The sequence below is a fragment of the Oncorhynchus mykiss genome, chromosome 18 (assembly GCF_057628025.1).
Source record: "Oncorhynchus mykiss isolate SJ-2025 chromosome 18, ASM5762802v1, whole genome shotgun sequence".
NCBI lineage: Eukaryota > Metazoa > Chordata > Actinopteri > Salmoniformes > Salmonidae > Oncorhynchus > Oncorhynchus mykiss.
Genome location: NC_143039.1, coordinates 19865044 through 19880151, shown reverse-complemented (window position 1 = coordinate 19880151; position 15108 = coordinate 19865044). Strand labels below are relative to the sequence as shown.

At 46.7% G+C, this 15108-nt stretch overlaps 1 protein-coding gene across 4 annotated transcripts; it reads right to left on the bottom strand.

Annotated features, from left to right (window-relative positions):
• Window positions 1–142: 142 nt before the first annotated feature.
• Window positions 143–14812, bottom strand: LOC118941037 (transmembrane protein 272). 4 transcript variants are annotated; one of them, XM_036951373.2, is made up of 5 exons: window positions 14487–14812; window positions 6975–7049; window positions 5916–5975; window positions 2104–2186; window positions 143–1923 (listed from the first exon to the last, which is right to left on the bottom strand). In XM_036951373.2, exons 2-5 carry the CDS (start codon window positions 7027–7029, stop codon window positions 1546–1548), a joined length of 576 nt encoding a protein of 191 aa, XP_036807268.1. In that variant the 5' UTR covers window positions 7030–7049; window positions 14487–14812; the 3' UTR covers window positions 143–1545. The 4 variants fall into 4 exon arrangements, with proteins under 4 accessions (XP_036807268.1, XP_090063802.1, XP_090063801.1 ...); XM_090207676.1 differs by lacking the exons at window positions 6975–7049; window positions 14487–14812 and adding exons at window positions 4204–4288; window positions 6190–6460; XM_090207675.1 differs by lacking the exons at window positions 6975–7049; window positions 14487–14812 and adding an exon at window positions 6190–6547.
• Between the last annotated feature and the right edge of the window lie 296 nt (window positions 14813–15108).

Below are 15108 nucleotides of genomic sequence, written 5' to 3'. Positions count from 1 at the left end.
AACAGCTCGTCAGAAGCGTCTTCGAATAGACCAATCAGATTTGGAGGCACGTCCAAACTAATTTGGGTAGACATATCAGAGTGGAATGTATGGCCTATTTAGCTACTGCCTCCAAAATAAATTGATTTCATGAATGATTGTGTAAGACTTCTGAAAAAGGTATTATTTATTTGCATTCAAATGTCCTTATGATAAAAAATGAACACCAATTCAATTGAGAGATTATTCATCACACCCACTAAAGATTATAATTACATTTAAAAAATGAACTGTCGTGTGATTACGCTTTCATAGTACTTGATTTGACCACTAGATGGTGCAGTAGTATTGCTGTACTGTTAGATTGGCAGCGTTCAAAAATTATCTTCCACAAGTCAAGAGCCTAATGTAACAGTGCACATTGCCTCCTGACAAACAAAATGATTTAAAATACTATAGAAAGTGCAAACATGAATTAATAAATATTAGTGCTAAAATCATACATTGAGTTAAACACAATATACTGTACATGCTGACATCTGTGTTGATCAAATGTTGATCTGGAACTGTATATAAAACATGCCTTGTAAATTCATTTCAGACCCTACAAAGTACATGAAACAGTTGTAGAATTGTAGCACATGTTTCATTTGTGTAATTGAATATCTAAAAAGACAATTACATTGCACAAAAACACCCACACATGATGCAGTCAAGTTAACAACAGGCTCCTAGGCCCACCTGTGTGGTTACATATGATACATGTAGATTTCACAGATTTGTTTGGGAGCCGCCACCAGAATGACTCTTTTTTCCTAGTGTAACTGTCTAGGCCTAGAACTTCTGTTAGTTATGCTAAGGTGAGTCTTTCCCTGCGCTCATATCTCCCCAACGTTACACACCCAACCTCACCTGTCGCTCTGCTCTTCTAACTACAGAACCATCCAACTGCAATGCTCCACTGTTCTACTAACTACAGAACCATCTAACTGCAATGCCCCACTGTTCTACTAACTACAGAACCATCTAACTGCAATGCCCCACTGTTCTACTAACTACAGAACCATCTAACTGCAATGCTCCACTGTTCTACTAACTACAGAACCATCTAACTGCAATGCTCCACTGTTCTACTAACTACAGAACCATCTAACTGCAATGCTCCACTGTTCTACTAACTACAGAACCATCTAACTGCAATGCTCCACTGTTCTACTAACTACAGAACCATCTAACTGCAATGCCCCAGTGCTCTACAATCTTTCTGTACAGATGTAGGATCTTTATTTGAGACAGTTTGCTACAGAAGGAAAATATACAGGAAATGTAAATTATTATGTGGATTATAATTACTGGACATTACAGTATAATTTTTGTAAGGGAAAATCAAGTCTGAAATTTCAAAGTGGAAATTACAAACTTCAGAAGCCCTTTTAAAACTCAGATACACTACAAGCTTGTATTTCCTGCTGCGCAGGAATATTCCTGCAAAAACAGGATGATCAAATTAAAATCCTACATCTGTATGCTTCTCTGAGTCAGTCATCCAGCCAGCCAGTCAGTCACTCAGTCTTCATCACTATCCTCGTAGTCGTCCCTGGTGCTGGTCTGAGAGCAGACGTGTAAACAGACCCCACAGCAGAGTAGCAGGAGCAGCACGGTGTGGCTGAGCGTCAACACAAACACAGCAAATAGGTACAGAGACTTCCTGCAGTAGTCCTGTGGCTGGTGGAAGGGTGTGATGAAGTTAGGCTGGAACACAGAGAACACCCAGTAGTTCCCCAGGAGGAACCAGACGAACAGGAACAGGCTGAGGATGACGTGCACGTAATACTTGTTTGCGTTCTGTCTCCATGGATACTCGTCGGCATCGTCGTCGCCGATGACGACCGACTTGGAGATGAGCGACCTCATGCGGGTGGTGTCGTACAGGAGCAGCGTGACCTGGAAGGTTCAGGGTCAGAGGTCGTGGGTCAGATTGGGGTGAACACTAGAGCGACAGTGCCTGCCTTCCTTACATATTGTTTTGCACTGTCTATCATTTTTACAGCCTGGAAGTGTTTGGAACCGGTTCTACTTTCCTGTTGCCACATTACAACCTATGATCTGGAACACATCCATTACCTTTACACTGCCAATAACCCCGCCCACCAGCAGGTAGAGAGGAATCATTGGCTGAACAGGGCAGTCGTCTATAGACTTCACACCTGCAGGGGTTAAACATCATCAATAGTTCATTAGTTTACCAACATAACTCAATAGAACAAATACAGTACCAAAACCAATATGTGCATCACCCCAGACCCCCCCCCCCCCCCCCCCCCGTCTCAGTACCCTGTATCTATGCTGTAATAGTCTATGTGCCGGGGGGCTAGTGTCAGTCTGTCAGTCTGGCCACCTGTGATCTTAAGTGTGCTCCCTCTAATTCTCCCATCTCCCTCTCCCCTCCTGGAGGTTCTGAGCCCTATGGCCATGCCTCAGTAATATCTGGCCTGACAACTACTGGCTGTCAGGCCCCAGTCCACCTGGTTATGCTGCTGAGTTTCTGCTTGTTCCGGACCTGCTGCTTCGCGCCTCTCTCTCTCGCTCTCTCTCTCTCTCTGTCTCTCTCTCTCTCTCTCTCTCTCTCTCTCTCTCTCTCTCTCTCGCTCTCGCTCTCTCTCTCTCTCTCTCGCTCTCTCTCTCTCTCTCTCTCTCTCTCTCTCGCTCTCTCGCTCTCTCTCTCTCTCTCTCTCTCTCTCTCGCTCTCTCTCGCTCTCTCTCGCTCTCTCTCTCGCTCTCTCTCTCTCTCTCTCTCGCTCTCTCTCTCTCTCGCTCTCTCTCTCGCTCTCTCTCTCTCTCTCTCTCTCTCTCAGCTATGAAAAGCCAAATTACATTTACTCCTGAGGTGCTGACTTTTTGCACCCTCTATAACCACTGTGATTATTATTTGACCTGGCTGGTCATCTATGAACATTTGAACATCTTGAAGAACGATCTGGCCTTAATGGCCATGTTCTCTTATAATCTCCTACTAGTACAGCCAGAAGTGGACTGACTGGCCAGCCCTCAGAGCCTGGTTCCTCTCTAGCTTTCTTCCTAGGTTCCCAGCCTTTCTAGGGAGTTGTTCCTAGCCCACAAAGTTCCATAATGAGATGAAAATGGCAGCCATATTTGGTCAGGGAGAAATCCAACCCAGTCTAATTGGAATGAATGGCAGTATAGGCATAATCCTGATTTTACTTATGCAGGAAAATAAAAGTGAGAAATTGTGTAATATAATTAATTATTGTCATCCTCAAATATTGAAATATGTATATTATAATAGGCCTGTGCTAAGGATTCTAAGCTGCAGGAAGGTCTCCTACAACTTTGGGCCAATTTTTTTTTTCATTTTAGGCTCAAGCAAAGCTTGTCATATTACCACATCTGTGTTTTGTATTTTTCCGTTTTTTGTGTTTGGAATGGCACAGTGACTATTGCATCATCCTGACAATGCTACTATGACCTCACTTATGACAAACCTTTTCAAAATTCTAATTGTCATTAATAATTATTGCGTCATCGTTTATCCCATGATGACGTAATTCCCGCCCCCCTCCGGCCCTATAAAAGGAACCCCCGGCACATCTCAAAGTCATTCATAGTCTTATCTATCAATCACTATGCCCAGAAGACGCAGAGCCAGCCGCCGTATCCGCAGGCGCCGTCGCCCCAGGGTGTCCCGGCGTCGCAGGAGAGGAGGCCGCAGGAGGCGTTAGACAGGCCGGGTAATCTACCTGAACTAACCGCCCCCTACCGGTTCTCCCTCCAGACTCGACCACTGGTAGTGCAGAGATGTTAAAAGTCTGCTTAAATAAAAGATGGGCGTTTAACTAAAACTGTTACGACTTTGTCTTTTTATTATTAGATGGTTTAGAGTTTTTTAGTCAGTATAGAGTTAAATAAGTAGATTAGGATAACAAAATATTGAGACATTGTATCTGTCCCTGACAATTAAATGTAGACCTAACAATGTAGGCTATTTATTTAAAACGTTGACACATTGGATCCCTTACCTTCCAAGGTAAGAACTTGATTCAATGCAATTCCCCCTTCCTCCAAATAAAAAAATGTGTATATCTGTTCAGCTTTTTGGTTTCTGGATATACCGATATTCTTAAACCGTTAGTCGCAAGAGGAGAGTTGAGAAGGGGGAGACGTTAAGAAAGTTGGCAAGGGGGAGACCTTAGATTCTTCACATACCTGGTTATTGTCCTTTCGGCTTATTTCCCCGGGTTTTGAACTGGCACCGTTACTACGAGAGATGATGCTGTCATCAAGCATCGATCTGTAGAATGACTAGTTGGCCTTAATCATAATGCTCATTGACTGGACATTCCAAAGTACTATGGCAATTATGCATCACAATACTCATTTCATTTTACAACATGCAGCAATCCACATAGGTCTAAGTATTAACTGCGCTGCTGGTTTATAGTCTAGGGCGGACCCATGCGTCAAATATTCAACATACTCTATCTTATCTACTTTATCTTATCATAAACTAACCTTCAACACCTTTCAAACAATGTTGTCAAATATAGCAAGGTAGCGGAGTAGCCTAGCTGGAGAGGGTAGAAAGAGAAAAACATCTAGAATTAGGTTACGCAACATTTCAAAATGTCGAGAGTCTCTTGGCAAACTCCAAGCAGGCTGTCATGTGCATTTTACTGAGGAGTGGCTTCCGTCTGTCCACTCTACCATAAATGCCTGATTGGTGGAATGCTGCAGAAATCGTTGTCCTTCTGGAAGGTTCTCCCATCTCCACAGAGGAACTCTGGAGCCCTGTCAGATTGACCATTGGGTTCTTGGTCACCTCCCTGACCAATTGGCCCTCCTCCCCCGATTGCTCAGTTTGGCTGGGCGGCCAGCTCTAGGAAGAGAAACTTCTTCCATTTAAGAATGATGGAGGCCACTGTGTTCTTGGGGACCTTCAATGCTGCAGACATTTTTTGGTACCCTTCCCCAGATCTGTGTCTCAACAAAATCCTGTCTTGGAGCTCTACGGCAAATTCCTTCGACCTCATGGCTTGTTTTTTGCTCTGACATGCATTTTCAACAGTGGGACCTTATATAGACAGGTGTGTGCCTTTTCCAAATAATGTCCAATCAATTGAATTTGCCACAGGTGGACTGCAATCAAGTTGTAGAAACATCTCAAGGATGATCAATGGAAACAGGATCCATCTGAGCTTAATTTAAAGTCTCATAGCAAAGGGTCTGAATACTTATGTAAATTTTTGTTTTTATGTTGAATAAACCTCTTTTAGCTTTGTCATGTGTAGATTGATTAGTTTTTTATTTTATAAAGAATGTTTAGAGTAAGGCTGTAACGTAACAAAATGTGGGAGAAGTCAAGGGGTCTGAATACGAAGGCACTGTATACTGTACGTACGTACTGTACGTGTGTTCATGGTAGGACAACAATACATTTTAAAGAGAAATAAGGTGACATGATCCCATGGAAATAGGCCTATGGGAGTTTTTTAAATGCTCTGGAGTTGAGAATATGGGTATATCCAGAGACCAAAAAGATAAACATATAAACACATTTTTGATTTGTAGGAGGGGGGAATTGCATTAAATCAAATTAATCATTTAAATGATTTACCACTTGTCTAAGTCCTACAGTATCATCAACTGATTTCAGCCAGTGTATGTATGGCTGTGGATTGACTGCGTTGTTTGAATGGAATGTTGGCATATTGGCATTTAATTTGAATCATTCCTCTAAAACTGTCTGGCTATCTAGCTAACAAACATACAGTCTTGATAAATTCTTCATTTCTTTTAACACATTATCTTACCACGCTGGCTGACCAACTCCCTGACCAAAATGGCTGACTTTACTCCCATCAATCATAACAAGGTTCATGTCCATTCTAGTATTGTCATTTATAATTACATGGTCTTACCTACAAACGCCATGGTGAGAGGAACGGCAAGAAAGAACAGAAGTCCCACCACAAAGTAGGCTAGAGAAAAAGAAACCGTTATAAATCTGTCCAGAAAAATACATACAAAGCATTAACCAGCTCCACTCAAACAACTATGTAGCTTTTGTTTCTGTTGTTGTGTTTTTCCATGTTAATAAGTGGCCTCCTCTGTATGCACTTTGACTTCTGTAAAATGAATTCCTCTTGATGACAAACATTTTCTGAATCTAACCTCTTATTAAACTACCATTACCACTATCCAGTGTTGTAGTAGGCCTACTCCAGATGAGTCCGTTCTCGAGACCACACATTGAGTGTCTCGGTCTTGGATACATTTTTACTCTGTCTTGACTTGGACTCAGAAACCGTAGGTGTAAAAAACAAACATCAAAACTCATAATTATCTCCCCCTTCAGTCAACGCATAAAACCACTTCGCTGGGCCAGATATCCACACTCCTTCATGACACATGTTTTATAGCATATTAAAACCAGTCTCGATTTGCTTCGGTCTTGGTCTTGACTTGGATTCGTCCCCTCGCCCCCGTCCCAGTCTCGGTCTTGACTCAGTCTCGATTTGCTCCGGTCTTGGTCTTGACTCGGACTGGCTTTAGGTGATCTCGAACACAACACTGACACTATCCCCCTTTGCCCCTCCTCTAGTCCATCCTAGAGAGACAGCCTCTGGTACTTAGCAGCTCTTAACAGATTTAGCCTCTGGTACTTAGCAGGACTTAACAGATTCTATTGATTAGAGGGAAAGTACCCATATCTGAAGTGCTAATAAATTGATCACCAACTCTATTTTAATATATAATATATGCCATTTAGCAGATGCTTTTATCCAAAGCGACTGACAGTCATGCGCGCATACATTCTTTACGTATGGTTGGTCGCTGGAATCACTATCATGGCGTTGCGAGTGCAGCTACAGAGGATCCACATTTTATCCATGATATTCCACAGTGCAATTCAGTTCCTTCATGTTAATGAATGTTTTTGAATACATTTAGTGTGTTTGTGTGTGTGACTCACTCACCATTACTGGCCATCTTAGACAGACAGTGATGACATGTCTTCGCCACACCAGTCATGATGAATTCTGCGCAGGTCACTGGAATGAATTTTATAATAGCTGTACATTATAGGAAGATGCTTGGGTGTGGAAAAGACATACTAACTGTTACTTAAGAACACCTGTAATTACGAAAGTACAACGCTTGATGTTTTGCTTTAGCTTGAGATTAAGGATCAGTGTCGACACATTACAACTATTAAGAGGTCAATTGTACAAGCCTGTGTGTTGAACTATACTGATGGGGTGTTTACGGACATATTCAATCAATCCTTATCCCAGTCTGCTGTTCCCACATGCTCCAAGAGTGTCATGTACTGTCATGTTGTCTTGTCTCTGTCCTTTCCCTTCACCCTGTCTCCCTCTGCTGGTCGTGTCAGGTTACCTTTTCTCCCCCGCTTTCCCCCAGCTGTCCCTTGTCTCCTCTAACTACCCATTCACCCCGTTCCCCACCTGTTCCCTTTTTCCCTCTGATTAGGTCCCTATATCTCTCTCTGTTTCTGCTCCTGTCCTTGTCGGATTCTTGTTTGTTTGTTTGTGTCATTCATGCCTGAACCAGACCATCGTCGTGTTCCTGTAACCTTGTCCTGTCCTGTCGGAATCTGCCTGTCCGTCTGAGCCTACGTTTTGTTTTGTAATTAAAGATACTCTGTTTTGTTAATTCGCTTTTGGGTCCTCATTCACGCACCGTAACAGAAGAATCCGACCAAGAATGGACCCAGCGACTTCGGATCCTCTCCACTCAGCCGTCGAGATCCAGGGAGCGATGCTAGGCAGACACGAGCAGGAATTGTCTGCTGCTCGACATGCCGTTGAGACCCTGGCCACCCAAGTCTCCAACCTCACAGAACAGGTTCACCATCTCCGCCTCGATCCACCGGCCACTTCCAGGGCTTTCGAATCTCCGGAGCCCAGAATCAATAACCCGCCGTGTTACTCTGGGGAGCCCACTGAATGCCGCTCGTTCCTCACCCAGTGTGATATTGTGTTTTCTCTCCAGCCCAACACTTACGCCAGGAGCACTGCTCGTGTCGCCTACGTCATATCTCTCCTTACTGGACGGGCTCGTGAGTGGGGCACGGCAATCTGGGAGGCAAGGGCTGAGTGTACTAACCAGTATCAGGACTTTAAGGAGGAGATGATACGGGTTTTTGATCGATCTGTTTTTGGGGAGGAGGCTTCCAGGGCCCTGTCTTCCCTATGTCAAGGCAATCGATCCATAACAGACTACTCTATTGAGTTTCGCACTCTTGCTGCCTCCAGTGGCTGGAACGAGCCGGCTTTGCTCGCTCGTCTTCTGGAGGGTCTCCGCGCAGAGGTAAAGGATGAGATTCTCTCCCGGGAGGTTCCTTCCAGCGTGGATTCCTTGATTGAACTCGCTATTCGCATTGAGCGACGGGTTGATCTTCGTCACCGAGCTCGTGGAAAGGAGCTCGCGTTCTCCGTTGCCCCCCTCTCCGCATCACTACCATCTTCCTCTGCCGGCTCGGGAGCTGAGCCTATGCAGCTGGGAGGTATCCGCATCTCGACTAAGGAGAGGGAACGGAGAATCACCAACCGCCTCTGTCTCTATTGCGGTTCTGCTGGTCATTTTGTCACTTCATGTCCAGTAAAAGCCAGAGCTCATCAGTAAGCGGAGGGCTACTGGTGAGCGCTACTACTCCTGTCTCTCCTTCAAGATCCTGCACTACCTTGTCGGTCCATCTACGCTGGACCGGTTCGTCAGCTTCCTGCAGTGCCTTAATAGACTCTGGGGCGGAGGGCTGTTTTATGGACGAGACCTGGGCTCGGGAACATGACATTCCTCTCAGACAGTTAAGGGAGTCCACGGCCTTGTTCGCCCTGGATGGTAGTCCTCTCCCCAGGATTCAGCGTGAGACGCTACCTTTAACCCTCACTGTTTCTGGTAATCATAGCGAAACCATTTCTTTTTTGATTTTTCGTTCACCTTTTACACCTGTTGTTTTGGGCCATCCCTGGCTAGTTTGTCATAATCCTTCCATTAATTGGTCTAGTAATTCTATCCTCTCCTGGAACGTCTCTTGTCATGTGAAATGTTTAATGTCTGCTATCCCTCCTGTTTCCTCTGTTTCTTCTTCACAGGAGGAGCCTGGTGATTTGACAGGGGTGCCGGAGGAATATCACGATCTGCGCACGGTGTTCAGTCGGTCCAGGGCCACCTCTCTTCCTCCACACCGGTCGTATGATTGTAGTATTGATCTCCTTCCGGGAACCACTCCCCCCCGGGGTAGACTATACTCTCTGTCGGCTCCCGAACGTAAGGCTCTCGAGGATTATTTGTCTGTAGCTCTTGACGCCGGTACCATAGTCCCCTCCTCCTCTCCCGCCGGAGCGGGGTTTTTTTTTGTCAAGAAGAAGGACGGGTCTCTGCGCCCCTGCATAGATTATCGAGGGCTGAATGACATAACAGTTAAGAATCGTTATCCGCTTCCTCTTATGTCTTCAGCCTTCGAGATCCTGCAGGGAGCCAGGTTTTTCACTAAGTTGGACCTTCGTAACGCTTACCATCTCGTGCGCATCAGGGAGGGGGACGAGTGGAAGACGGCGTTTAACACTCCGTTAGGGCACTTTGAATACCGGGTTCTTCCTTTCGGCCTCGCTAACGCTCCAGCTGTCTTTCAGGCATTAGTCAATGATGTCCTGAGAGACATGCTGAACATCTTTGTTTTCGTTTACCTTGACGATATCCTGATTTTTTCACCGTCACTCCAGATTCATCTTCAGCACGTTCGACGTGTCCTCCAGCGCCTTTTAGAGAATTGTCTTTTTGTGAAGGCTGAGAAGTGCACTTTTCATGCCTCCTCCGTCACATTTCTCGGTTCTGTTATTTCCGCTGAAGGCATTAAGATGGATCCCGCTAAGGTCCAAGCTGTCATTGATTGGCCCGCTCCTAAGTCACGCGTCGAGCTGCAGCGCTTTCTCGGCTTCGCGAACTTCTATCGTCGTTTCATCCGAAATTTCGGTCAGGTGGCAGCTCCTCTCACAGCCCTTACTTCTGTCAAGACGTGCTTTAAGTGGTCCGTTTCCGCCCAGGGAGCTTTTGATCTCCTCAAGAATCGTTTTACATCCGCTCCTATCCTTGTTACACCTGACGTCTCTAGACAGTTCGTTGTCGAGGTTGACGCGTCAGAGGTGGGCGTGGGAGCCATTCTTTCTCAGCGCTCCCTCTCTGACGACAAGGTCCACCCATGCGCGTATTTTTCTCATCGCCTGTCCCCGTCGGAACGTAACTATGATGTGGGAAACCGCGAACTGCTCGCCATCCGGTTAGCCCTAGGCGAATGGCGACAGTGGTTGGAGGGGGCGACCGTTCCTTTTGTCGTTTGGACTGACCATAGGAACCTTGAGTACATCCGTTCTGCCAAACGACTTAATGCGCGTCAGGCGCGTTGGGCGCTGTTTTTCGCTCGTTTCGAGTTCGTGATTTCTTATCGTCCGGGCTCTAAGAACACCAAGCCTGATGCTTTATCTCGTCTCTTCAGTTCTTCAGTAGCCTCCACTGACCCCGAGGGGATTCTCCCTGAGGGGCGTGTTGTCGGGTTGACTGTCTGGGGAATTGAGAGGCAGGTAAAGCAAGCGCTCACTCACACTCCGTCGCCGCGCGCTTGTCCTAGGAACCTTCTTTTCGTTCCCGTTCCTACTCGTCTGGCCGTTCTTCAGTGGGCTCACTCTGCCAAGTTAGCCGGCCACCCTGGCGTTCGGGGTACGCTTGCTTCCATTCGCCAGCGTTTTTGGTGGCCCACCCGGGAGCATGACACGCGTCGTTTCGTGGCTGCTTGTTCGGTCTGCGCGCAGACTAAGTCCGGTAACTCCCCTCCTGCCGGCCGTCTCAGGCCGCTTCCCATTCCCTCTCGACCGTGGTCTCACATCGCCTTAGATTTTGTCACCGGACTGCCTTCGTCAGCGGGGAAGACTGTTATTCTTACGGTTGTCGATAGGTTCTCTAAGGCGGCTCATTTCATTCCCCTTGCTAAGCTTCCTTCTGCTAAAGAGACGGCACAAATCATCATCGAGAATGTTTTCAGAATTCATGGCCTTCCGTCAGACGTCGTTTCGGACAGAGGTCCGCAATTCACGTCTCAATTTTGGAGGGAGTTTTGCCGTTTGATTGGGGCTTCCGTCAGTCTCTCTTCCGGCTTTCACCCCCAGTCTAACGGTCAAGCAGAACGGGCCAATCAGACTATTGGTCGCATCTTACGCAGTCTTTCTTTTCGCAACCCTGCGTCTTGGTCAGAACAGCTCCCCTGGGCAGAATACGCCCACAACTCGCTTCCTTCGTCTGCAACCGGGCTATCTCCTTTTCAGAGTAGCCTCGGGTACCAGCCTCCGCTGTTCTCATCTCAGTTCGCCGAGTCCAGCGTCCCCTCCGCTCAGGCTTTTGTCCAACGTTGCGAGCGCACCTGGAAGAGGGTCAGGTCTGCACTTTGCCGTTATAGGACGCAGACTGTGAGGGCTGCTAATAAGCGTAGAACTAAGAGTCCTAGATATTGTCGCGGTCAGAGAGTTTGGCTCTCCACTCAGAACCTTCCCCTTAAGACGGCGTCTCGCAAGTTGACCCCGCGGTTCATTGGTCCGTTCCGTATTTCTCGGGTCATTAATCCTGTCGCAGTTCGACTTCTTCTTCCGCGATACCTTCGTCGCGTCCACCCGGTCTTCCATGTCTCTTGTGTTAAGCCCGTTCTTCGCGCCCCCGCTCGTCTTCCCCCCCCCCCCCCCATCCTTGTCGAGGGCGCACCCATCTACAGGGTCCGCAGGATTTTGGACATGCGTCCTCGGGGCCGTGGTCACCAGTACCTTGTTGATTGGGAGGGGTACGGTCCGGAGGAGAGGAGTTGGGTTCCCTCTCGGGACGTGCTGGACCGTGCGCTGATCGAGGATTTCCTCCGTTGCCGCCAGGTTTCCTCCTCGAGTGCGCCAGGAGGCGCTCGGTGAGTGGGGGGGTACTGTCATGTACTGTCATGTTGTCTTGTCTCTGTCCTTTCCCTTCACCCTGTCTCCCTCTGCTGGTCGTGTCAGGTTACCTTTTCTCCCCCGCTTTCCCCCAGCTGTCCCTTGTCTCCTCTAACTACCCATTCACCCCGTTCCCCACCTGTTCCCTTTTTCCCTCTGATTAGGTCCCTATATCTCTCTCTGTTTCTGCTCCTGTCCTTGTCGGATTCTTGTTTGTTTGTTTGTGTCATTCATGCCTGAACCAGACCATCGTCGTGTTCCTGTAACCTTGTCCTGTCCTGTCGGAATCTGCCTGTCCGTCTGAGCCTACGTTTTGTTTTGTAATTAAAGATACTCTGTTTTGTTAATTCGCTTTTGGGTCCTCATTCACGCACCGTAACAAAGAGGGCCAACATTGTTCCTGTTCCCAAGAAAGCTAAGGTAACTAAGCTAAACGACTACCGCCCCGTAGCACTCACTTCCGTCATCATGAAGTGCTTTGAGAGACGAGTCAAGGACCATATCACCTCCACCCTACCTGACACCCTAGACCCACTCCAATTTGCTTACCGCCCCAATAGGTCCACAAACAATGCAATCGCAACCACACTGCACACTTCCCTAACCCATCTGGACAAGAGGAATACCTATGTGAGAATGCTGTTCATCGACTACAGCTCAGCATTTAACACCATAGTACCCCCCAAACTCGTCATCAAGGCTTGATTACCAACAACGACGAGACGGCCTACAGGGAGGAGGTGAGGGCCCTCGGTGTGTGTCAGGAAAATAACCTCACACTCAACGTCAACAAAACAAAGGAGATTATTGTGGACTTCAGGAAACAGCAGAGGGAGCACCCCCCTATCCACATCGACGGGACAGTAGTGGAGAGGGTAGAAAGTTTTAAGTTCCTCGGCGTACACATCACGGACAAACTGAATTGGCCCACCCACACAGACAGCATTGTGAAGAAGGCGCAGCAGCGCCTCTTCAACCTCAGGAGGCTGAAGAAATTCGGCTTGTCACCAAAAGCACTCACAAACTTTTACAGATGCACAATCGAGAGCATCCTGTCGGGCTCTATCACCGCCTGGTACGGCAACTGCACCGCCCACAACCGTAAGGCTCTCCAGAGGGTAGTGAGGTCTGCACAACGCATCACCGGGGGCAAACTACCTGCCCTCCAGGGCACCTACACCACCCGATGTCACAGGAAGGCCATAAAGATCATCAAGGACAACAACAACCCGAGCCACTGCCTGTTCACCCCGCTATCATCCAGAAGGCGAGGTCAGTACAGGTGCATCAAAGCAGGGACCGAGAGACTGAAAAACAGCTTCTATCTCAAGGCCATCAGACTGTTAAACAGCCACCACTAACATTGAGTGGCTGCTGCCAACATGCTGACTCAACTCCAGCCACTTTAATAATGGAAATTGATGTAAAAAATGTATCACTAGCCACTTTAAACAATGCCACTTAATATACTGTTTACATACCCCACATTACCCATCTCATGTGTATATGTATATACTGTACTCTATATCATCTACTGCATCTCTATGTAATACATGGATCACTAGCCACTTTAAACTATGCCACTTTGTTTACATACCCTACATTACTCATCTCATATGTATATACTGTACTCGATACCATCTACTGCATCTTGCCTATGCCGTTCTGTACCATCACTCATTCATATATCTTTATGTACATATTCTTTATCCCTTTACACTTGTGTGTATAAGGTAGCAGTTGTGGAATTGTTAGGTTAGATTACTCGTTGGTTATTACTGCATTGTCGGAACTAGAAGCGCAAGCATTTCGCTACACTCGCATTAACATCTGCTAACCATGTGTATGTGACAAATAAAATTAGATTTGGTAACAGAGAGATAAAGGGAACTTAGCCAGTTTCTGTTGATGCAATTTTCCAGTCTTACTTCTGCTAGCACATGATAGCAATAAGAGGAAGAAGAATTGGGAAACTAACTGCCAATAACACAATAAACTGAACTCCGCCCAGCGGAGAGAAAATGATGAGCTTATATGGTATTAAAGTTAAGGGACATCACCCTGGGCGGGGTGAACTATAGTACGGGATAAAAAGAGAAAACACCATCTTTAGAACTGAGTGTCTTGCTTGCAAATTGCTGTAAGTGTGTTCTGCTCCGGGTTGCAATCCTTATTTAACAAAACCTCTGATCAAAGAAGTGTTCCTGTGGTCTCTAGTGTGCATAGGGCAGAATTCCCTTACAGTCACCTAGAACCTAACATCCACCTGAACATTATTTTGCATCCACACTGACCAGAAAACAGAGGGAGAGCGTACTGGAAAACTGGTAACCATGCACATCCAATTCAAATAAGCGCAAAGGCTATATCGAATGACTTGGATGGTCAATTATCCCAACGCAGAGACAAAAAGGTTAGCCTACTGTTTAGATAGAATTAAAAAATAATGTTCTCCACACATACTTGTTAATAATATAAAAACTCCACCAATTCACAATTACTTACCTTCTGGCCTTCCTGAAATAGTCTGGACAAGGTGTGTAAAGATCTGTTTTTAATCAGTGCACAACAAAACAAGTGGAACTAGGAGACGGTTTCAGTTGAGCATCTTCTGTGAAACTGTATTCTTGAGCCCCTCTCCTTTATCAGGGAGAGTCTCGCCCTCCCACGTCCCCACAGAGTAGTTTATTAAAACAACTGCATGGGCGAGTGCAATGTTTTCATGAATAGGAGGAATATTGTCCAAATACGTTTCTCTGAATCTTGCGCCTAAAATCCTGTTTTTTTTTCATCTCGCAGGCTACCTACATCTGCCCACCCACCACCCACAGCTGCCCAACCACCACCCACAGGTGCCCACCCACCACCCACAGCTGTCCACCCACAGCTGCCCACCCACAGCTGCCCACCCACAGCTGCCCACCCACCACCCACAGCTGCCCACCTACAGCTGCCCACCCAACACCCACCCACAGCTGCCCACCCACAGCTGCCCACCCACCACCCACAGCAGCCCACCCACAGCTTCCCACCCAGCAGTTAAAACAGTTATGTAACATCATTTAGAAATCGACATACAAGTTTAATAGCAGAAGAAGTCTTCTCAGTTTACTGAATGAAAGATGAG

What these genes read in the sequence shown, in the direction of transcription:
- LOC118941037 (XM_090207675.1), bottom strand. Translation starts at nt 6,334, where the DNA reads ATGAGTTTTGATGTTTGTTTTTTACACCTACGGTTTCTGAGTCCAAGT. An exon ending in TACTACAACACTGGATAGTG is followed by an intron (nt 5,976 to 6,189) that starts GTAATGGTAGTT and finishes CTTTTTCTCTAG; the next exon opens with CCTACTTTGTGGTGGGACTT. An exon ending in TCTCACCATGGCGTTTGTAG is followed by an intron (nt 2,187 to 5,915) that starts GTAAGACCATGT and finishes TAACCCCTGCAG; the next exon opens with GTGTGAAGTCTATAGACGAC.